Source organism: Ctenopharyngodon idella, chromosome 7 (genome assembly GCF_019924925.1).
Source record: "Ctenopharyngodon idella isolate HZGC_01 chromosome 7, HZGC01, whole genome shotgun sequence".
Classification (NCBI taxonomy): domain Eukaryota; kingdom Metazoa; phylum Chordata; class Actinopteri; order Cypriniformes; family Xenocyprididae; genus Ctenopharyngodon; species Ctenopharyngodon idella.
The window spans coordinates 23,395,084-23,419,208 of NC_067226.1; the positions used below are offsets into that span (position 1 = coordinate 23,395,084).

The window sequence follows — 24,125 nt, forward strand, 5'->3', positions numbered from 1 at the left end:
ATCATCATTTCACATTTCTGTTGTCTTATGTGAAACTTAAGCTTAATAGAATTATTTATGCAATCGAGATTTCGGTAAATGTTTTGCCTCATCATTATGTAGCATCTGTCTACCTTTTTATGTAATATTAGCCACTTAAAATGCATCTACTGTGCTGTCTTTGCAATGTAAAGATAACATAAGATAACAAATGGTCTGAATTCACAAAGGGGACTGTTTTTCAAATACAAATCCATATTCACAGACTACAAGAGCACATGTTTGACTTTCTGTGAGCATACAGGGACGCATTAAAAATCATGAACATTTCAAACTATTTCCTGCATACAAAAGAGGCAGAGCACTCATGTCGCCCAGCATTGAGGTCGTCACTGAGAGTCTTCCCCCAAATGTGCTTTTTAAATAAATGTTTTGATGTGTTTGAATTCACGCCAGGATATTTATACAGTTCTGGGGTGCTTTTGGCTCAAGAGGAGTAGCATTAATGTGCTATACTTTTATGTAATTCATCAGAGCTGAGAATTATGCAGCTTTATCCCACCAATTAGATTAAAGGATGAGATTTATTCTGCTGCTCTAGAGTGTTGACACTTTGATGGGCCTTTTAAAATCAGAGGTCAGGGGATTGCTGAAGTTTTTCCTTCACAGTTAGCAGGATAAAAGATGAAAATTGCTCTTTAGCGAAGCTTGCTTTTGCGTGGGAACAAAGCGAAAGACTCTTGGAACACATGCCACCTGTCTCCTGTTCATCCTCACTTGAGCACTCCCGTCGAGCCGTGCTGTACTTAAGTAATGCCGCCATCCCACCACATTCACTGTTTGATCCTCTGCCAATTTAATCATTATAGAAGTCAACTTAACAACCCATAACTAATGCTGACTCACCTGTAAAATTCTATTGAGATGGTGAACGCTGGCACTTACCTGAGCGCCAATTAAAATGCTTTACTTTAAATGAGGGCACTGAATGATACATCTGAATGGCCGTTCTCACAGAGCGTTTACAGACTCACAAGCAGAAAATAAAACAAATGACTCTTTGGTTTTACAATCATACAAATATATTAGTTTTATTCAATAATGTTTAATAATATGTCTCCCATAGACTTATAGAAATAGATACAGATTCTATTGCAAATACGGGGCTGAGAGTGTATGCAGAATAGAGTATTAAGAGTAACAGTGAGTTAATAAATACTAAACAGGAATCATCCTCCTCATCATTTTTTTTTCATTTTAATTTTTAATGTGTCCAGTAAATATTGGTTCATGCAAGACTGTATTGGGTTGTTCCTTCCAATATTGCAAAATACCACAGATGTGCCATTTCCGTCCAAGTTGTACGAAGCCAAAGTTCGAGCGATTCTGTTGAGCCTGTCCTGGTGGTTATTGGTTTCTGTAGCTATAAAAATTAAAAATAGTGTCATCGTGGCTTTGACTGGAAGACCTTTGCTTTGTCTTGGTTTGGAAGACGAGAAAACTAATATGGTTTGTTTTCCTTTCGTTTGGAAGACATCATTACAATAACTTGGATAATCCATGCAGGACATACAAAACTTATGGGATTCCTTCGATATAAAGCAGACTCTCATTGTCCATAAGCACAGCTCCCACTTGAACTGATATTAGAGTTGGGCATTTTATTATGCATTTTGTGTTTTACGGTGACGGCAAAAAACCAGCAGTCAGTTTTGCTGCAGAAGATCTCAATCAGTGTCCATTGAGGGTATAAGATCATGACCTCTGTCGTCTTGTAGAGCAGGGATCAATGTTCACCACACAGACCAAGAGTTCTGGCCCATCGCCATTGGTCACCAATTGTCTTTTTGATCTTCCCAAAGTGAGCTGAAATGCGACTGTTTGCATCACAAGGTCGAATGGCAACTCATATCCACACAGTTTCACTGATTTATACCAAGTAAACACAAATAAAACTGACAACAACAAGCAAATGACCTTTTGTTTTCAGGGACACAAAAACTGAAGGAACAAACAGACAGTAAAAACAGTGACATATTGGTTCACGATGTAATATGTTTAAAAGTGTCACATGATTAGGACCACAAACACATGGAACATGGAGGGACTGGAGTCAGTTCTATTGAAACTCTGGCCATTAAAAAGAATAACTGATAATAATAATACCAATAAAATATTATTAAAATATTTCATATTCAATTCAAAATAATAATACATATTTTATACAAAAATTTTTACGGCTTTTCATCCTGTGAGATGGGGAAGCCAAAGTTTGAGTGATTCTGTTGAGTTTTATAGATTAGACAGTAAAAACTGTGACATTGGTTCATGTTTCATATTTTAACAGTGTCAACAAACATCTGAAGAGATGGAGCATTCCATTTAAAAACTGGCCATTCAAAAAAATAACATAATTATATTTTTATTAAAATATTTAATATTCCATTCAAAATAATAGGTAATATATATATTTAGGCAATACCTAAAAAAAACCCTATTGTGACTGCATTTCAGATAATTTCACGTAAAATTGACCCAGGGGAGACACGTCCTGCACAAACAAACATCTCCATACAGCCACATGAACAGCAGTTAAACCCTAAACTAAAGGTTACCTCCTAGGGACCGTGGGAGAACATTGTGATTATCCTAAAGCTGGGATGAAGCTAAAGAACTCCGATTTTTAAAGGTCATCCTCGCAACACACATCTGCTGAGAGACTAATACCCCACTGCTGTGTATGCAATGCAGATGTGGTGCCAGTCTGTGCGTTTAAAATGCAGCAGAGTTTCTCTCTCTCGTGGTCACACACACATACGGAGGCAATGACATTCAGCTGAGGGGAAGCGTGGTACATTTGCACAGTGCTGTTGTGAGGGCTAAGAGATGTATCCTGGGGGACGAGACTTTGGTCGAAACATGGGAGGAGGGTTGAGTTTTTGTCTTTTCTGCTGCATTGCAGATACTGGGTTGGGGATACTCCTCAAAGTCACGCACACATGAACACACACACACACACAGAAAGCAATTACAGACACTGACGATCAGTAAATACAGGGTCTCTGCAGCTTAATAATTCTCTTATGTAAAATAATCTATCACACCACTGATTTTGAAAATATGTCTGCTCTCAATTTACATTAATTGACCCTTCAGAATCCACCTAATGCATGATGAAAATCACATCAAACAGATATGTACGCACTTCTCATGTCTGGAAAAATGATGTTGTTTACTTGCACTGCTGGTGGTAAATGCTGTTAAACTAATGTCTGATTGTCTATTAAGAGCCCAGACTGCAATAAAACAACATAAAATGTGTATATATGACAAAAACAACAGCAAACCACATCACTCTGAAAAAACAAAGCAAAAAAAAAAGTAAAATGTACTGCATTTTAAAATACAAAGGATCCTTGCAAACAATATGTAGAAAAAATCTAAACAATGTTTGTAAGACTAAGTCCCACTAGAACATTATCTGAGGAAAATCGGAATTTTAAAACACACCACTAACAGCAAACAATGCAAACTTGGATGTTTTCTAGATTCTATCTTCCAATGGACACAGACACACATATAAAAAATAATACATGTTAGCAGCTCATGTAAAAATTATAGTGGCTTTGTTCACACTGCACACAAATCTGATTTGGTTTTCAAATTTGATGACTTTGTAAATTGGTTAAAAACGTTTGCATTTCAGTGTTTTTATTCATTTTCACCAAGTAACTAGCATTACTTGTTTGAAAAGCAACTTAGATATTTTGTTGTAAATGTAAAAGTAATGTGTTACTTTACTAGTTACTTTAAAAAGTAATCTGATTACGTAACTCGCATTACTTGTAAAGCGTTACTCCCAACACTGCTCACTACATAGTGAATGTCACACTGTTTGCTATATGAGAAAACAAGCCTAAATACACAGTGGCAGATAATTTTGAGCATTTTGTATGACGTTACACACATACTAAATCCGATTGACAATTATAAAAAAAGACTTGAAATCAGATCTGACCGTTCAGCCAGAGATGTCTCAAAAAAATTAAAAATCTGTTTGACTTCAAACCACATGGATGTAGTTTGGTTTTTAGGTTTGTTTAGGTTTTTGCTATTTTGAAAGAGGAAAAAAAGGTGGAAAGAAGAAAAAATTAAACAGATTTTTGCTGCCTGTCTGAACAAAACCAACAGGTCTGTGTTGCTTAAGCTATTTGAAATAAGCTGGAGAGAAAACATCTGTTTTTAAAGCATTTATCGACAATGAATCAATAAAAAGGGAGTGAACATGGAACATGGATCATCCTGCAGCAAAGAAAAAGGCAATCAGTGAAAAGGAAGATAGATTTTTAATTGTGTGTGTGTGTGTGTGTGTGTGTGTGTGTGTAAGGGGGGGAATCACAGTGTTCATGTTACAATAAATTATTTAATTAAGCACTAAGTAATACTAATGAACAATGCATACTTAATATGTAATCATTTGCAGAAAGCTTTGTAATTGCAGACTGTTAATATTATTGCTTGGTAATAAATTTAATGTGTAATAAGTGTAACATAAACACTGTAAGTTGCTAGGCAATATATCAGTGTAGAGATGGCACAGCAAGATCAGTCTGTTAATTGTCTGTTAAAAGCTAATTATAATTATACAGACTAACCCTAACCAATAACCCAACATAATGTCATATCTTTATGACCCTGTGCCCCAGTGTTCATCAGCTGAAGTGCCTGGGTCTTTCTAGAGAGACTGGTGCACATGCAAATTACAATGAACAGATAGATTTACCTTAAATGTACCTATTACATTGAATGCAAACATATACACAACATTGATGGCCAACACACACACACACATACACATACACATACACAGACAACATGACCAGGACATTCAAAGAAAAAAGAAACATAAAAAGACAGAAATGAGATTTGCAAAGATGTCAGTTTAGTAAATTTATAAATTTGAAGTTTACAAGGTCATCTCTATCTATGTATACACGTACAGTGTTTTAATGGCTTGGCTCTTCTGAAAAGCATTAGCCCTTAGCTTTCATCTTCTGGCCTCTGTGTTTATGGCTGAAAAATAGCAGTGAAATTGAGAGAGAAGCACTTAGCTGTGCACAGAGAGTGGTTTCATTAAAATAATTGTTAAACCACCCGATCTGGCCCTTATGTGCATGCCAAATATATCAAAGCAAAAAAAAAAAAAAAAAAAAAAGTACTAATGTTCTTTTTTCTTTTCATTTCTATAACATTATGTTGTATTCACAATCAGCTCAAAGTGACCCAAAGCAAACCCTTATGATGTTATAATGGTAATTTAAGTGGCAATTATGCCATTTAGACATATTTGACAGTAATATCTCCTTTCATGTTCTTTTGTACTCAAGTATTGGATCAGAAAGCCCTTACAAATACAAGAGCCTTTTTTTTTTATTATTATTCAGTCAGGTTATAAGTTAGCACAACCCCCACCATGACATTTCAAAGTTTGAAAGAAGAGTGGGTCTTTGAGAAGTGAGACATTTCAAAGTGAATGTCAATTTCAAGTTCTAATTGTGATTAAACAATGAATAAACCATTAAATGCTAATCAAAACACAGTTGTGTCTTCATACGACATTGTTTTATTTTTTATTTTCATTTATTCAACCTTTGCAGTCTGGCCTGCTGGATTTAGTTTCAGTGTGGCATCCAGTTGCTAATTAATTCTGTGCCTCGGTCAACTTTTCCTTGACTGTGATTACAGCACCACATGGACCTGCAAAACCTTACATAAATAGCCCTTCAGATATTACAGACCCTTAAACTGTGGCAGCTGAATGAGCTGTGGACATTGCAAGACTTAAGTGTAACTTCGCTGATTTTCAACCCGCTTTGTAGCCTATTGTTACAATGGGTAGAATGTTGGTAGAATATGTAAATGAACAATGTTTACCCATTCTCCATATTACCTGGACCACGAAAATTCATGTTTAGGGGCTTTCATTCCAGGGCATTTGTGAAAACACTTTATTTGTGGTCATCCAATTTGAAATGTTGACTACAAACACTGAGGTTTTTCAGACATTGCGCTACTCTCTCCATATTTACAATTCTTTGCAGCCTTTAGCAACATGCTTGATCCTTCACTGCTAAACGTTTACTCTTTGAATTCTTGCACCCAGGAACAACACAAGTCAACACCTACAATGGTGCGTTCAAGTCATGTCGGAAAGATCGTATTAACGAGTTGATTTTCTGAGCTCTGGATTTTCTTTGAGCCCTGATCTGTACCTCAATAATTATAGGTATTTAGCAGTGACATTGTCAGGCTTTTTTATTTACCACAAAATAAGATAATTGCCTGCACAAATATGATAGCATTTAATATAACAATACGATAAAGTTTACAGTTGCTTCCTAAATTAATTAAAAACATAAAAAAAGCAAAACACACCTGACGCACATTCTTTGCTCTTCATTTTTTAGAAGTAGATTTCTGTGTAGTTAATTAAGAGTAGGTACACCTCCATCTTGCTCTGACCTGACGTCGTAAACACGACTTCCCAACTCGTAAATACTAACTTCCCAGGAGGACTTGAACGCAGCAAAGTTTGCCAAGCAGTATTTCCTACTAAAGCAAGGTGGTATTTGACTCTGGTAAGCGTATCCATAGCAGACTGGTGGGAGTGGCTTTGGATGGCAACATGCCCAGTGCATTATGGGTGTTGAAGTTTTCCTAACTATTTGGCAAAAGGGAAGACAGCCTATTTGCTCTGTTTTCTGTAGTCAGGTAGCACAGATTTTTTTTTTTTTTTTTTAAACTTTTCTACTGCATAGGCAGCCAAGTTTTATTGGTACCCCTTTAAGAAAAGCTAGAGTCTGAGATGAGTATTGTTGCTTGCAAAACAACAAAACAAATTATTGATGTGTACCTAGAAGCAATGAGATGCAGAGCATTGTGATTCAGTCTGAAAAACAATCTGCTTGGGACGTTAAATGCAAACACCAACTTCTATAATGGGGGATTGTGAATAACCTGCGGGTGCTGTGATTTGCAGTAAGGAAACTGTAATCTGGGAAATATTGACATTCTGATCTAAATGTGGAAGAATTTTGCAAACATTCCAAATGTCAAAAATTTCTTTCGTTTTTCTACTTTTGTCTTAATAACTTTGTTTCTCCCAATAATGCATTGCTGCAGGGGACTGAGCCTATAATTATCACAGACATAATTTCCTCAACACCAGGTGCACGCTATGAGAAATTATTCAGCTCAGCAGAAGAAAAGTTAGATTTTTTGCACTTTGTTTAAGCTCTGCAGTTATTACCACAGTGATGATATAACCAGCAAGGGAATGTGTTCTAATGTAACTAATACTTGAACCAAAAAACATTTGACTAAAAAACAAAAGCCAGCTAAAACACTCAAATTATCTCTATAATGGACCCTAATAGTTATGTATTTAAATGAGGAACATTTTCTACCTCCAAAATTATATTATATATTATGTACACTACAGTTTCAAAGTTTGGGGTCAGTAAGATTATATTTTATAAAATAATTAATACTTTTATTCTGCAAGGAGGCATTACCTTAATCAAAATTGACAAAAACTTTTATACTGTCACAGAAAATAATACATTTCAAATAAGTGCTATTCCTTTGAACTGTCTATTCATCAAAGAATCCTGAAAATCATGTTTTCCTCCAAAATATGAAGAAGCACAACTGTTAATAAAATTGATAATAATCAGAAATGTTTCTTGAGCAGCAAATCGGCATAATAGAATGATTTCTGAAGGATCATGTGACACTGAAGACTGGAGTAATGATGCTGAAAATTCAGCTTTGCATCACTGGAATGATTTACATTTTAAAATATATTAATATAGAAAACAGTCATTTTAAATTGTAATAACATTTCACAATATAACTGTTTTTTTAATCAAATTAAGGCAGCCTTAGTGAGCAGAAGAGACTTTTTTCAAAAACATAAACTCAAACCCCAAACCTTTGAACTGTAGTGTATTATTAAATCATATTTCCATAATGTAGGTGATATGCATGGAAATATTATTGCCAAGGCAGAAGCATAATGTGTCACCAGGTTTATAGTGCTTTTAGCACCTAAAACACATTTTCATTTACATACTGATATTATTACCTAGAGGAGGTCGGACGTTAAAGCTGGATTCTCTGTGCAAGGATTCCCAAAATGATTCCCTATGAGCTCCTCCAGGTCCAATTCCTCAGTTTTATCAGAAGAAAATGAAGCAGAATTGGACCTTTTCAGCACTTGTGTTGTTTCATTTGGCTGGGTGAAGTGCCTTTGCTCTCAGGCAAATTTAATAGAATAAAACTGAATGTAGGGACATGAACTTTGGGAAACTTGCAGCCTCAGTAGTCAGCATATCTACTTTAAAAAAGCCTGTTCTAATGCAACACACATGCTAAAAAGGGAGAAGAACGAATGCAGCTGTACCAATATTGCTCTCTGGGCATATTGCAATGAGGAAAACAACGACTTATCATAACAAAAAGAAACAATAATGCCACCCTACTCCCTCTGTTATGAGTCATCTTACAAATGATATTGTATTACTGTTCAGTGTATAGACACACACTCACACGTCCACCCTCCACAGACCCATCAGCGCAGGAGCCGATGAACAGAGAAAGAGGTTTGCACTGCCTAAGGTCGGATGACTCTAAACATCATCATCCTAAGAGGAGGGGAAGTTTTATTTATTTAGTTATTTGGTTTGTGTACGTGTGTGTGTGTGTGTGAATGTGGCAGCATCCTTAATGGTCCCCGGGAGAGTGTGCAGGGCTTTTCCTGTGTTGTGAAGTGGAAAATGGCCTCTGTGTCTCAAGCTAATCAAAGTGCAGAAGAGGTAGAAAAGGGAGAGGAGATTACAAACAAGGCTTAGAAATGGCGGGGGATCTCTGTTAAAAAACAAACAAACAAACAAACAAAAAAAAACATTTGGGGGATCTATGAATGCCTGAACAAAGGAAAAGGAAGGGTTTAAATGTCAAGCACGAATCGCTTCACAAAGAAGAAGTGTTTCTTCTTGAAATACTAAAAAAGGAGAGGAAGACGAAGATCCTTTCTTTCAGGTGTTGCTGTTCTCACAAAAGTGGCACCGCTACATTCTGACCCCAGACCATTACGGTTATTATTGCTCAGTATTCCCTTGATTAAGGAAGTGGGAAAGACCAAAAAGGAAGTGCGGTGGGCATTAGACCTGTCGGCAAAGGTCTTTTGAGCCCTGATGAATTGTTGGAAATGTCAAAGTTCTGAGGATAGTTGAAGGGACTACAAAACATTTTGTACCAAACCTCCTGTGCCACTGTTGGCGTTCTTGACGTGTCCGTGCAAATGAAGCACTTCTTCTCCTGCCGCTAGGATGCTGTGGGGACAGTAAGCAGTTGTTCTTTCTTGCTGTTTTTATGGACGGGCGAGTCTGAGGTTTTGGCTGTTTTCCTAGGCGGGCTTTGCTCAGCAACATCATGTAGCGATGGCTCTCTGTACATGGCAACTGGAGAGACAGGAGAAAAAGAGACTCTTAAGGGTGAGTTAATGCTGAAATGAAGAGTCTGTCATTACTTAATCACCCTCATGTCCTTCTTTCTACTGCAGAGCATTGTCCATACAATCAAAAGTCAATGAGGTTGTTTTGTCAGTTGAAACATCTTAAACAGTTAGTTCACCCAAAAATGAAAATTCTGTCATCATTTACTCACACTCGTATGGTTTTTGCTCATCTTCAGAACACAAATGAAGATATTTTAAATAAAATCTGAAAGATTTATGTCCCTCCATTGACAGTCCACACATATAAACATTGATCAGCGAACACAAACAGAAGCTTAACTATACATGCTTGATGCGCGAGAACAAAAGAGAACGAACCTCACTGGTTCTCGCAGAAGCTCAAGCGTGCTGTGTAGCACACGAGAATGAATCTCATTGGTTCTTGCGAAAAGCACAAATGTGCTGCGTAACACGAGAATGAACCTCATAGGTTCTTGCGACAGCTCAAGCATGCTGCGTAACACACGAAAACGAATCTCACTGGTTCTTGCGGAAACTCAAGAGTGCTGCGTAACGTACGAAAATGAATCTCATTGGTTCTTGCGGTAGCTCAAACATGCCGCGTAACATGAGAATGAATCTTATTGCTTCTTGCAGAAGCTCAAGTGTGCTGTGTAACACACGAGAATGAATCTCATTGGTTCTCATTGCACAATATTACTGTAATATTATTGTATTACTGTATTTTACAATATTACTGCATTTTTCATTAAATAAATGCAGCTTTGTTGAAAATAAAATAATCTTACTGACCCAAAACTTTTGAATGGTATCAACACATGACAAATAATTATTTATTATAAACAAAGACATACCCTCTATGAGCTTGGGCAGGAAGTGGGCTGCTCCTTTGGTCTTTTTGACCCGATTTCCTTTCATGACCTGTCCGTCCCGGTTAATGCCAATGTACCAGGCCCGACCCGACTGCGTTTGGCGGTACAGGATCGAGGAGTATGTCACATAATAGTTCTCAAATACACACTCCTTAAACTTACACTCGGGTGTGAAATGTTCCTGTAACAGAGATACACACATACACATATAGTGAGTTAACCAGAATAACAGACTGTAACTTCTGGCTCTTTTTCTATGTTTATACTGTATATTATATATACTGAGTTCAGCTGGGACCGAAATAAAATGGGCCTCACATTTCACTGTGACAGGACTGTGAAAGCATTAGTGTACTGAGAAACAGTAAATGAGGAAAGCGAAACCCCCTATACACTTTCTTATTACATATTTATCGACCACATGTGTTCTGTTCAGGTGAACATACATTAAGTGTTGCAGCACAATATTTGCCATAATCCCAAACACACCCAAATTCCTCGACTCTCTTCATCCCTGCTGGAGATTGCAGCCTGTCAGTAAGCAAAGACCAACATCTCTTTTATTTTCTCTCTCTCTCTCTCTCTCTCTCTCTCTCTCTCTCTCTCTCTCTCTCTCTCTCTCTCTCTCTCTCTCCTCCCATCCCATCTGTCTCTCTCTCTCTTTCTCTCTCTCTACCACCCTGTCATTTCGTAACCTTGTCAGGGAACAAACCAATTTCCAGGATTGATTGGGATCCTTGGTGTGACTGGTGAGCAAAGCAGCTGAATAAGGGGTTTACTATTCTTTTTCTCTTTTGCTCTAATGTTTTTGTTTTGAAACACTCCCCTCTGTCACCAAAGTAAAATAAAGCATTCTTCATAAAACATATTCATAATTTACCTGGTTTAATTGCATATCTGCAATTAAATCGTGGCCATTCAGACTTTTGATCTTCCTGATGATTTTGTTAATCTGGCTCCTATTTTAAAATGTGCTATTAAAGAAAAGCATGTCATGAATAATAATAATAATAGTATTAGTATATTATACATTGTAATAATATTATTTTAATACAGAAAGTATTTTATTTAAAATAATGAATAAAATTTATTAATAAAATATAATAATGAATAATAAAATGTAGTTGCATTTATAAAAAAAGACTGAAATTATTTTTATTAGATATATCTTTTCAACTTTCATCAAGGCTTGAACTGGACATTAAACACCTAAAATTAAAGAGCTAAAATTAAAATGAAGCCTTCTTCATAAAACAAAATTTACCAGGCTTAATTTGAATATCTGTAAATTGTGGCCATTCTGGCTTTTGATTTTCCTGATGCTTTTGATAGTCTTGTTCCAGTCTTAAAGTGTGCTATGAAAGAAAAAGCATATAATAAATAATAATAACAATTATTATCATTATTATTACTATATTAATATAATTAATAGGACAGGAACTATTTTATATTTATATTTTTTAACATTCATCAAGGCTTGAACTACACATTAAACACCATTCAGAGTAAGGAGCTCAGACTAAAAGTCTATGCCAACATTAATTAATTAATCAGCAAATTTAATTGAACTGGAACTTCCTGCTGAAGATGATGGAGTGTGAGTGCATGTCTCTGCGATAAAATTAGATGCAAGGAATCTCAATTTGACAGTAATTAGGAGCATTTGCATAGGCAGAGCCATTATCAGCATGCGACAACTGGTAATGTTGTCCTTAGTTTACCCATTTTGGGTCAAACTAAAGCCATATACAGTATAGCCTAATCATTTGGCATTAAACCATAAAAATAGCTAATTCTTATTTAACACTAAAGGTTAGGCAATTTCGGAAAGGCTAGCAATAGCAAGCTAGCTTTGAAAGCATAAGTTCCCACCCTCTCAAGCCACGCCTCCTCCAAAACACATAAACGCGTACAGCCAGAGCAGAGTCTGCAAAACGTCACAAGAGATGGCGTTAAATTACCTCATGTCTCAAAACATTACAATAATAATGAACATAAACAACTTAAAAGAGCACTGATGTGTATCACCTGAGTGTCACAGGTTATATCTTAATTACGGTAGTTATGGCATGAAAGCATAAGCTTGTTGTTTTGGTTTAGGAAGAACTGTAAAAGGCAGCCACTGTTTGTTTTTGCGGCACTCAGTGGCTGTCTGTCTACAACTCTGAACAGCCTTACAAAACATGCTGATGACGTGTGATGTCTGCGCGAGCAGGGTGCGCGGAGGTATGAAAAATACATATAATAACAGGCAGGTAGGACATCCTACCATTGCATTCGAATTGATTGGACAAACTTTTTTTTTATTAGTCCTGAGACTTCCATAGAACATATATGCACTTTTTTTTTTATTATAATATATAATTAGACCACTTTTATTATTGATTGCCATCAGGCTGTGAAGAGAGTTTCAACCAGTATAACAAAAAGTGTTTATGAAAAACATTACCTACACTAGCTTTAAGGGATCCCTGCTCTCCATAAAGGAGATAAGGGATTAGGTTGACCTCTAGCAATCTATTCCTCTGCTGTTTTTCTCTTCCAGCCTGCAGTGCTCTCAATCACCAGCAGGTGTCAGAGCAGCACATGAGGCTCAGTGGGAGTGTACTGACCTAGCATTACTGTAACTTGGTGTCTTCATTCTGCTCAGCCACTTTCACTGGCTTAAAAAAAAAAAAAAAAAACTTTAAATTTTACACATCCTAACTTGGTTACTCTCGCACTTTCTTTTTTCCATCTCTCCTCTGCCCTTTTAATCTAGGATTGTGAGATTTAGAGAAAACTGATTATTACAGAAGGATTTTTGACATGTTATGTTGCATAAAGTTAATGAAGATGCTGGATGCTTGAGAATCTGCTGAATCCTCTGAATCCACAAATATCGCCTAGCAATCAGGAGTGAGGACTGGCATTTTGACAGGAGAGCTGCCTCATCAGCCTCTTAGACAGACACAACATTTCCACTAACATTTAAAGGGATAGTTAACCCAGAAATTACTTTTTTTTTTTTTTTTTTTTTTTTTAATGTTTACTCATATCACTCCAAACCGCACACTTTTGCTTATCAGTGGAAGGAGGAATTTAAAGAATTTGTCTTTGACATGCAGTCTTCGAATAGTCACACACTGTATGAACAACTCTTTTTGTACCTTTTCAAGGCTCTTTTTGTACCTTTTGAACACTATAAACTATAGTTGAATAAAAAAAGATCTCCATATATAGAATAATAGCAGGGGTTTGAAACAACAAATGGGTTATTTATAAATAAATATTTCTAACTAGTCTTACAGCATTTTGCATTATTTCAATCAAAAATTATACTTTTGTTCCTATTATTTAGCTTATATCAGACTATTATTTTCACAATTCAATTGAAACAAAATAAACCATGTATTACAGTATGTTACATATCCTAATAAGTGGTGACAGACAATTCATTTATTTTTTAAAGCCAATATTAACTCACATTTGCCATTCAGCAAGTGTTAATCATGGAACCTGAGTGTAAAGAAAGATTGTTTAAAAAAAAAAAAGGTAGGAGATGGATGAGAAAAGAAACAGTAGAGGGGTAAGAAGAGAAGAAAGATTAAGGAAAACTGAGATCACATCAGAATCCACGCACACATATCTCACATTTTCTCCACATAACGTAAGGTATACCCCCCCCCCCCCCCCCTCCCCCCTGTAGGGTAACTAGTAGGGTTGAATTGATTTCATGTAAGACCACAGCAAAACGTCAATGAGAATTTCCTCTAAAAAAGCCGATATAAGACTTTTATAGATTTAGCTGGATAGATGTGTGCACAGGCATGAGGCGATCCAAAACCTGCTTACTAAGAAGGGGTTTAACACGCCAATGAGCAATGACCAGCTTGCAGAATGATGGGGGCATGAGGAAGACGTCAGATGAACTTCAAGGTGGGAGAAAATGTAACGAATGACTCAGTAACAAATAAATGGAGGGTAAATAAATGTGCAGTATTTCACTGCTTAATGATTAGTCAAATTAATTGCAATTCATTTCAAAGAGGAAAAACATGCTGTTGTGTTGTAATGAGATCTAATGAGATTGTAATTGCAGAGGCCAGCAACAACACCTTGTATTTGACAGCACTAAAAATAAAACAGGCAGCCGTGTTTTCTTCCTTAAACCAGACTTAAGACACTTTACGAAACTTCCTCAAACACAGGTCTGAGAACAGCCTCGTGCACTGCTGTTCTCACGGAGGCTATAACAAGACTGACAACAGACTGACCCCAGGTCAGCACGAGAGGTGGGTTTCCTTGGCAGAACACCTGCTCGTCCCTGCACTGCTGACCTCGCAACAGCTGTAGCGGCGCACTTGTCCTTGGTTTCTCTCCTTGGCTAGACCCAGCTGAGCGATTGGGGAATTTCCAAGACAAAATAACAAAACAAGCCGTTTCAAGACAGACTCTCTCAAACTTTTCTTCTTCAGCACATCATTTTTGGTTGCTTACACACTCGCTCACGCACTCACACACAGACGTTAAGTTCTTTAACTCGAGGAAGAGAGAATAGACTGCTGACTCAATGAGGACCAATCAAGTCCTTTTTAAACAGGGCAGGCAAGGTCACAAGTGTGTGTGTGTGTGTGAGGAGACGGAAAGAGTGCAGGTGTGTACAAGGAGGAAAAAGAAAAAGGAAGTGTGTGTGTACATGTTCTTGTGGGCTAGGTGGTCTAAGGTCAGCTAGAATCATTCGGGATCAGCAGTTAGACTAATTATTTCATCAGTGTGGGTGTGTGGGGACCTGAGGCTCGGATCCAGGTGTGTGAGTGTCAGCGCCAGGGTGCTGAGGGCCATGAGCAGAAACACCCTCTACTTGAAATGAGTAATAATCCTGCCAGAACCACAGGGCATAGCAAAACACACATTACACACACACACACACATACATCCTGACAAATGCTCCCAGGAGTTTGCGGCTCATCCACTCCAAGTCTTTGGCTTATTATTGGTGTCCAGTCATGCTTAACAAAACCTGCATGTGACACAGCAGACAATGCATCAAAGATCCACACAATTATACAAGACATCACTATTAAAAATTTACAGAGTCACATCAGCGTGCACAGTCTCACGTAGCCAGACCTTTAGACTGACGGCAGAAGGTCTGGACTCTATAGCACCTTTATTGGCCAAGGAACACCCAGAGGCCGTCTGACCGACATGTTGAGCAACCAATCATAGTTTGTTTTGTTCAACGTCATGTTTAGGGGCATGAAAATATAAAGTCGATGTCCCCACAATAACAGACCCGCATGCAATTCATTCAAGAACGTTGTGCAAGTTTACCACAACAATGGTGCTGTGAACTTCGCATACTTTTGAAAATCCAGTGTTTAGTTGATTCTGATAAGCTCTCATTGTTACACGATGGCTTTCTTTTTCCATGAGGGGGTTTGGCATCACAACGGCTTTGTTTCCAGGCAGACAGTTAAAGAACGCAAAACACACACGTCTCCCGGAAATCCTGCAGAATTCATCCAATCAGATGGAACATAAAAGAAGATATTTTGAGAAATGTCTGTTTTTTTTGTCCATACAATAGAATGGTTTGATTACCAACATTGTTCAGAATATCTTATTTCGTGTTCTGCAAGAGGGGAGGTCAAACTGAATTGGAACAACATTAATTTACTCATGTTGTTTCTGTAGATCAGATATTTTGTGTTCCACAGAAGAATGTCATACAGATTTGAAACGACATGAGGTAAATGATAACAGAATTTGAATTTTTGTGTGAACTATCCCTTTATGAAATAAATAGTTTTTTTATTGTTTTTGTACATTCAAATGAGATGAAGACTGTACTCACAAGTTTTCTATAAAAGTTTTCTATAAAAAGTGTTTTTACAGTATGTTTGGTGCTGGTCACCCTCTCAATATATTTGAATGTTGAAATGACATTTCTTTTTTCTAGTAGTGATCTAGTTTCACTAAACATCGGAGAGGATTCCTCACACTCATTGGCTGTCACATCTGTAGATACGTTAGTAGCGTAGTGTAGTTTGGTGATGCAAAGAATTAATATTAAGGCTAATTCACACCACACAGACAAACGCCAACAAACATTTGTTAGGTTTTGTCAGATCAGTGTGTTACCCCTGTCGGCATCTGTTGGCATTGGTCGGGGTTTGTTTTCACCCGACTGAACATATTCAGTCAGCGTTTGTTGGTGTCTGTTTGGGCAGTGTGAACAAGACAGTTATTTTTTATAAAATTCTAAATCCAGTGGCTAACTTGTTTGTTGGTGTTTGTTGGCATTTGTCTGTGCGGTGTGAACTGGCCTTGACAATGGAATACAATGGACATAGATAATGGAACACACTTATTATCACGTTAAAGGCCAATTCACCGATAGATGCCGACCAACACGGGCAATCACTGGATTACAGTATGTCACTTCTCAGACATTCCACGACCCAACAAGCGCTGATTCAGCATGTTCAATAGACGAAAACAAGCTCTGACAGACGCCAACAGACACCGACAGGTAACACACTGATCCGACAAAACCTGAAGAAGTGTCTGTTGCCATTTGTCGGTGCAGTGTGAATTGGCCTTTACCAGTGGAGACAACGGGAAAATCTGCCTATACGTCAGAAGAAACAGAAAAGGTCTGAAGACTGAAAGACCGACACACACACACACACACACACACACACACACACACACACAAAGAGCATAAACATTGGTACGGCATACAGAAGGTGGAAAGATCTGATGACTGAGAAAGTCCAGAGTATGTTTTATCTGGGCTGGATGAAGAATACTTTGTCTGCACTTGAAAAGCGAACTGAGCTGGACGATGACATCATTTTCTGTAAGAGCTGCTGTGCAGCCAAAATTATATACCAGTTTTCACTGTAAAGCTGCTTTATAAAAGAGCTATATAAATAAAGGTGACTTGACTTTGCTTGACCATCTTTCTAGATTTTGTCTCCATCTCTCACCATCCCTTGTCTGGTCTTCTCATATGACTCAAAGTGACCTTGGACCCTGTCTTGATTGTAGTACTATGGGAAGAAAAAGGAAAGGAAACAAAACGGAAAAGAGCAATACGAAAAGAAAAGGAGCAGGAAAACAAGGAAGATGGAAATGGGAAGTGAGAAGGAACAGAAAAGGTAGGCAAATGCAAGGGAAAGGGGAAGAAGAAAGAAAAGAGGAAGATAATGAGGTAGGAAGGAAGGGGAGAGGGAAATGGAAAGGAATGTATGCTTCAAATGTCTGATGCATTACAGTCACCATATTAAACTGTTTAAACCTTCATTTCAGGTAACTTTTAAAAGTTTGTCATGAAAAAGCTGGTCAGTTCAACAAAATCTGCCCCAATTCTGTCAGGTCACCTCTATCAGTGCAAATATGCATCTGCGTGTGTGTTGTTTTATTCCCACCTTCTTTCTCCCTCTCTTTTTGTGTTTCTGGCCCAGGAGGGCTTCCACTGTGTGTTGAGTTTAAAAAATGGGTCAGGTTATAGAGACAAAGCACTATTTTTATCGGAAAGCAATTTCCAGTGGTCGCCTACAGGTAACACAGCACACAGCAATGACACTGAGTTTTCCAAACACCTTAACCTTTACATACAACTCTCAGCTGATCTAACCTCAGAGAGAAATGAAAGATGACAGCATGAGAGGAAGGTAAACAAGGAATCAAAACACTGGACAATGGCAGACTAGAAAATGAAAATTGGAAAAAAAAAGAGAGAATAAATGATCAAGAGAGATGATAATAAAGAAATAATAAAGTCGAGTGATGAACGCAACCCCATGGGCTGCGCTCTGCATGCCTTCTCTTGTCAATCCATCTCTCTCTATTCCTTCACATGGATGATGGAGCCCTTTGTTCCTGCTGTGAGACACCCCGCTGGCCTGTACTCTTCTATCCCTATCCCTCCATCCCTCATGAACCAACTTCTCTATATTCCTCTCAAACATCACCGTTCTGTCAGATAAGAGTGATGACAGCCAGATTACTACAGTATATCATCATGCTTCGCCAGAAAAGCACGTTCATGAGACAGCTGAGCAGAGGATCATGGGAAAGACCTCTGAGGGGCACATTAGTGAGACACATTTAAACAGGTGAGGTTGGAGATTTTAAAAGAGCCAGGATGCACTTGTGCCCATAGTGCAATATAACAAATGCCGGCAAAACTAGCATTGTGGTGGTGACTTTGCACAGCAGGCATCACTTGAACATGAACAAAATAGTTTCCCTAAAAATGATTCTATGGTAATGTTATGGAAACAAATTCAGCTGACCCTGGTTGTGTGGCAATAAATAAAGGTGGTAAAAAGAAAACAAGAGAACTCCAGTAGAAGTAGAAGTTGAACGAGCATGAAGAAGAGAGAGAGAAGAGGCTGTAGGTGTGTGAGAGTGATTTAGTCCCTGTGGAGGGCCGCGTCCGAGTGTGTCAGCCACTGGAAAACATGAATTATTGATAAGCTCAGAGTTTAGGGCAGGTATGTGTGACAGAGAGAGGCCATGTGTTCAGGGCCATCTGATCCTACAACACACGCACACAGACATGCGTTTGTGACAGCGCGTGAACCAATCCTGTTATGCAACACACACACAAACTTGCTCCTTCTATTCCAGCTTGGAAGGCTAGTGCTCTAGGTTCACGCTGTACGATTTTGGCCACGATTTGGCCGAAGACCAAATCCTAAAAGATTCTCCTAAGCCAAAATCTGAAGTCTTTGATCGTTAGTTTGATATGTTCGCCGACAGCCGATTAATGACCACTGCGATCAAATTTGACCTCCAATGAAATTCTGGCAGTGTCAGAAGATTTAACGCACCGTCCTGTAATGTGGCTTCTCCTACGACAACCCTCAAATCAAAAACCAATAGGAGAGCCGAACCTGATGACGCAATTAGTGAGACAACAACAAACCATCACTTACTCCACACACATTCGTTTCTTTCCATTTTTTTTTTTTTTTTTTTTTTTTTAAGAGAAGCCATGATCAAAATTGACACTAGAATTTTTTTTGGTTTGCTAGCCACCACTTCTATCCCACATGTAAATGCAGCTCATGTCACTGAAGGTGTCACGGATTGATGATGTAAAACTGTGGACGAGTCTTCTTGCGTGCATCCATTTTTAACGCGTCTTGACTGCCGTACAGTCTGACATCAATGACAACTGAGATCCTACAGTATGACATGGCTTACAGCAGGGATCATGTTCGTACAGTCTGACAAGCAACAGTCGTAAAGGACTATTATAAATCATACGGCTTTACTCACTAAGTGTATACAAGACTCCACCTAGCACATTCATTAACCCATTAGCTAGTGTGTGTGAGAGAAAGAGAGATCTGTCAATCCATATACATATAAAATCCTTCAAAATCACTTTCAAAACATTAGTTCACCCAAAAGAAAGTTGTTACTCTTAACTCAACTTTTTTCAGAAAGTCCCACAGATTTAGAAGAACAGGAGAAAATAATGACATCATTTTCATTTTGGGGTGAACTAGCCCTTTAGATCAGAGCTGATACATTTGCTTTCTGAAAATAGGGATCTCAAATGAACAGCCAGCAGGATTTAACCACATAAATGGTACATAATATTACTTGTTGGTAATTGTAGTTTCCATTAACTGTGGTACATTTTTGCATAGAAATTTGGTTAATGCAGTCTTAGCGCCCTAATTTAACGATCTAAGTGCATGGTCTGAAGTGCATGGCACAGGTGCACTTAGGGCGTGTCTGAATCCATTTCTGCTAGTTTAACAACGGAAAAAAATGGTCGGCGCACCAGGTGCTTGGTCCAAAAAGGTTGCAACTAGTCTCTTAATGAGTCATGGGTGTGTTTTAGGTGTAACGTGCAATAAACCAATCAGAGTCTCATCTACCATTCCCTTTAAAAGCCAGCTGCGTTTGCACCATGGCGGATTGCTATTTACATGGGGGAATATGGACACCTTCAACCTGACTAGTCAGTTTAAATACATGTGTGTATTGCCGCGATTTGTCAAATTTCATTCGTCAATGGTCATTCAATGGTTCATTGGTCAATGGCGCAGTCGTTTTCAGTTGCCTCAAAATAGCAACACGCCAACAATGCACCTGAACACACCTCGTTTTCAGACCAGCACGCCCATGGGCGAACAGACTGCCGTGAGTGCATTTGCTATTTTAACAACATGGGCACTGGACATAAAAATGATAACCGCGTCGAGCTGAAACTAGCAAAAAACACTTGCGTCGGGTATATAATAGGGCCCTTAAAGTTAAAATGTTTGAGATTTGCCATTAAAAAGACTAACCTGCATCTGAATATGCTTACTTCCCTACTATACTGTAAGTGTGTGAAATATATGTGAAATAAGAATTATTTCCGAATACGTTGTATTCATAAAACAGTACCCGGATGACCTACTACTTTCAAAGTGTGCATGAGATGGACACTATACTATCCCATGAAGCCACAGGAGAGGAATTGTGAATAGCAGTGAAACGACGCAACTGACGCTATAGGTCACATGACAAAGCCAACATGGTGGATATACTATGGCTTTCATTCATAATACACACATTCACACAATGTAGAACATATTTGTTTTAACGGTCGTGAAGTTCGTTCCTCATCAAATGTAGTGCCTACTCAGACAGTATGCAATTTCGGCTGCACCTTAAATCAATCTAGGAATCTAGCTTTGCGTATTCTTCTCATGGCACACTATAGAGCAGAAAATTAGTCATTCCTCACATAACATTTCAAGAGTCAACAATATGTTTTGGTTCTATTGTTTTAGAATATTTTGAAGCTCAGGAGAAAGCTGTCTCCTGTTTTCATGTTTGCATTGCTTTTTGTGGCATGCTTCACTGGCTTCACACTAGTCTCTTTGGTTTAAAATATCATGCTCGAAAAAAAGATAAAAGTTAGGACAGGTAGAGCGATCTGAGTGCTTCAGACTAAGGCAGAGATGAGAGAAAGAAAAAGAGGTCGCCTTGCATGAGGTTTTCTAGGATAGGGATTTTCTCTCTTTTTTTCCAGGTATGGTCATTTCCCTCTGTGGAAAATGGGTCGTGTTTCTTCCCATGAGGAAGACATTCTCTACAGATGCTCTCCTTGCAAGACTAGAGAAAAAGCGATAGAAAGTGCATTTGTGCTCCTGTGTGTGAGAGAAGGATACATGTGAGGGAAGTATAAGAAATTATATCACTTACTGAGTTCACGACTGAGGGAACAGCTGTAATTTGTGTAATGATTGATATAAATCATTTTGAAAAGGTTTATCTCAATCATTGTTTAGGTTTGTAGGTAACACTTTAGAACAATGGTCCGACATTAATAAGTAACAATGCAGGAAGTAATGCAGGACAAATGAGTAGTACTACATTAACACTTTAGCTACTACTATTAACTAATATGGAAACATGATTAAGAAACTAAGACTAAGATAGTTCTTATTAGGTAATCAATAATTACTGAATGAGATTAGCCTCATCAGCTTTACCAATCACAACATTATCGTGTGTCTGAGACATATTCAATCATCTTTTTTGCTCTGAATATAGTCATAAAATGCATCACTAATTATTCAAGTGTTACCTAGCTACAAGCTTTCATAGACAACCTAGATAGTCAGGGAAGGTCTAGTTTTTTAGGTTTCTTTACAAGCTGGTCACACATTGGCAATACAAATGCGATTTATACATGAAAATTCTTACATACAGCCCTTTTAAGTGTACTTTATCTGGCCACAGTTCATTATAGACCTACACATCTCTTAGACTCATCACCTTACTTTAAAGAGTGTTTTGATCTACATCAAAGATGAAAACAATGGTCTATCCTTCTCCAAATGAGAGTGAGTGGATAGAGGATAGGGAGAGAAGAAAGAAGAACTGCTGCTCTACACTGCAAAGCAATGCATCTCTAAGCAGAAGCATGTCTTGCTCACAGTTGCCCAGTTTATCTGGTAGAGAGAAATAGGCCAGACTAATGGAGTGTGTCTCAGAGAACTGAGGCCAACAGTATTCACACTCACAGTCACAGTCACACAGACAAACGCACAGTAGTTTACTTCATTAGTAGCACCTGATACATAATCAAAGGGCATCAAAAATGTGTTTCTTTAAATATAAAATACAGTGTCTTTAAAGGGTTAGTTCTCCCAAAAATGAAATTTCTGTCATTAAGTACTCACCCTCATGTCGTTCCACCTTCGTTCATCTTTGGAACACAAATTAAGATATTTTTGATGAAATCCGAGGGTAAAAATAGTCAACGTGACTACAGTGGTTCAACCTTAATGTTATGAAGCGACAAGAATACTTTTTGTGCGTAACAACAAAACAAAAATAATGACTTTATTTAACAATTTGAACCATTGTCATACGTATTGCTGCTCACGTGTACAGCTTCAGTCAATACTGAGTTGGCGTTCGGACGTAAACAAGGAAGCCTGCACTGAGTTCACTACATATGACAATGGTTCAAATTGTTAAATAAAGTCATTATTTTTGTTTTGTTTTTACATACAAAAGTATTCTCGTCACTTTATAACATTAAGGTTGAATCACTGTGTATTTTAACCATGTTTTCAACTACCTTTCTGGACATCATAAGGTGCAATGACGTTGCTGACTATGTGTGGATCAGATACCCTCAGATTTCATCAAAAATATCTTAATTTGTGTTCCGAAGATGAACGAAGGTCTTACGTGTGTGGAACAACATAAGGATGAGTAATTAATGACAGAAATTCCCTTTAATCTGAGATTCAAAATCTTAAATTTTAGGATTTTGAAAACTTCCATACAAAGGGACATTATGAAATAAAAGGAATAAGAAATATTGAAAGGGGTCATGAATTGAGAAATCAAAATTTCCTTGATCTTTTGACATATGTACTATAAAAATATCCTCTAAGTTTCAAAACCCCAAATTTTCTCGTAGTCCAAAAACAGCTTTTATTGAAGCCAAGCTGCCAAAATGACTTGTTTCAGATTTTGTCTCAGTGTGACATCATAGTGCCACGAAAGACCGCCTCTGCAGAAGAAGATCAACGCCTACTTCTACGTCATTGCCTCTTTAGCCCCACCCACAGACGTAGTATGATGAGAGTAAATACAAGAGAGACGCAAACACAGGATTACTCCAGCAAGAAAACCATAGAGATGCTTCAAAAGATTAAAAGACATTTTGAAGTACCAAGTTGTGGAAAAATGCAGTCTTTGCATTGCCTTTCTTGTGATGCTAACATTAGGAAAGCGTGAATGAACTTTATTTTTAAGAAAGTTCCAGATCTGGTCAGTAAGACACTCCGTCTGTTTGCTTCGTTTTACTGCGGATTCATTTTAAAACAAGACACCGTTTGGTGCAGGCTTTTCAGAAAAACTGAATATAAAAGATCATGCAGTGCTGACTATATTGAATTAACTATATTTAAAAAATCATGACCCCTTTAAGATTTAAATATTTAAAGATGCAGTAAGCAATTTGTGAGAAACACTATTGGTATTTGAAATCACCAAAACAAACACGTCCCTACCCAAAAGGATCACACCCCTATCTTGATAGCTCCGCCCCAAAATTCACAAACATGCTATGCATGCAACACAAGCACCTCCCCCCTAATGAGTGTTTACGCCCCTTACTGCTGATTGGCTACAAGAGTGTTTTAGTGCTTAGTCCAAACCACTTTCAACAGCGTTTCTCAGAAATCGCTCACTACACCTTTAAGACT

General features: G+C 37.9%; 1 protein-coding gene across 2 annotated transcripts in view; it reads right to left on the reverse strand.

Annotated features, from left to right (window-relative positions):
* Positions 1 to 4,916: 4,916 nt before the first annotated feature.
* Positions 4,917 to 24,125, reverse strand: part of fgf11a (fibroblast growth factor 11a) — a 71,171-nt gene continuing 51,962 nt past the window's right edge. For both annotated transcript variants that reach the window (XM_051898682.1, XM_051898683.1), the window contains 2 exons: positions 10,375 to 10,573; positions 4,917 to 9,503 (listed from right to left, as the gene is read on the reverse strand). In XM_051898682.1, the coding sequence (XP_051754642.1) occupies positions 9,367 to 9,503; positions 10,375 to 10,573 (336 nt within the window). In that variant the 3' untranslated portion in view covers positions 4,917 to 9,366. The remainder of the gene's footprint in view (positions 9,504 to 10,374; positions 10,574 to 24,125) is intronic.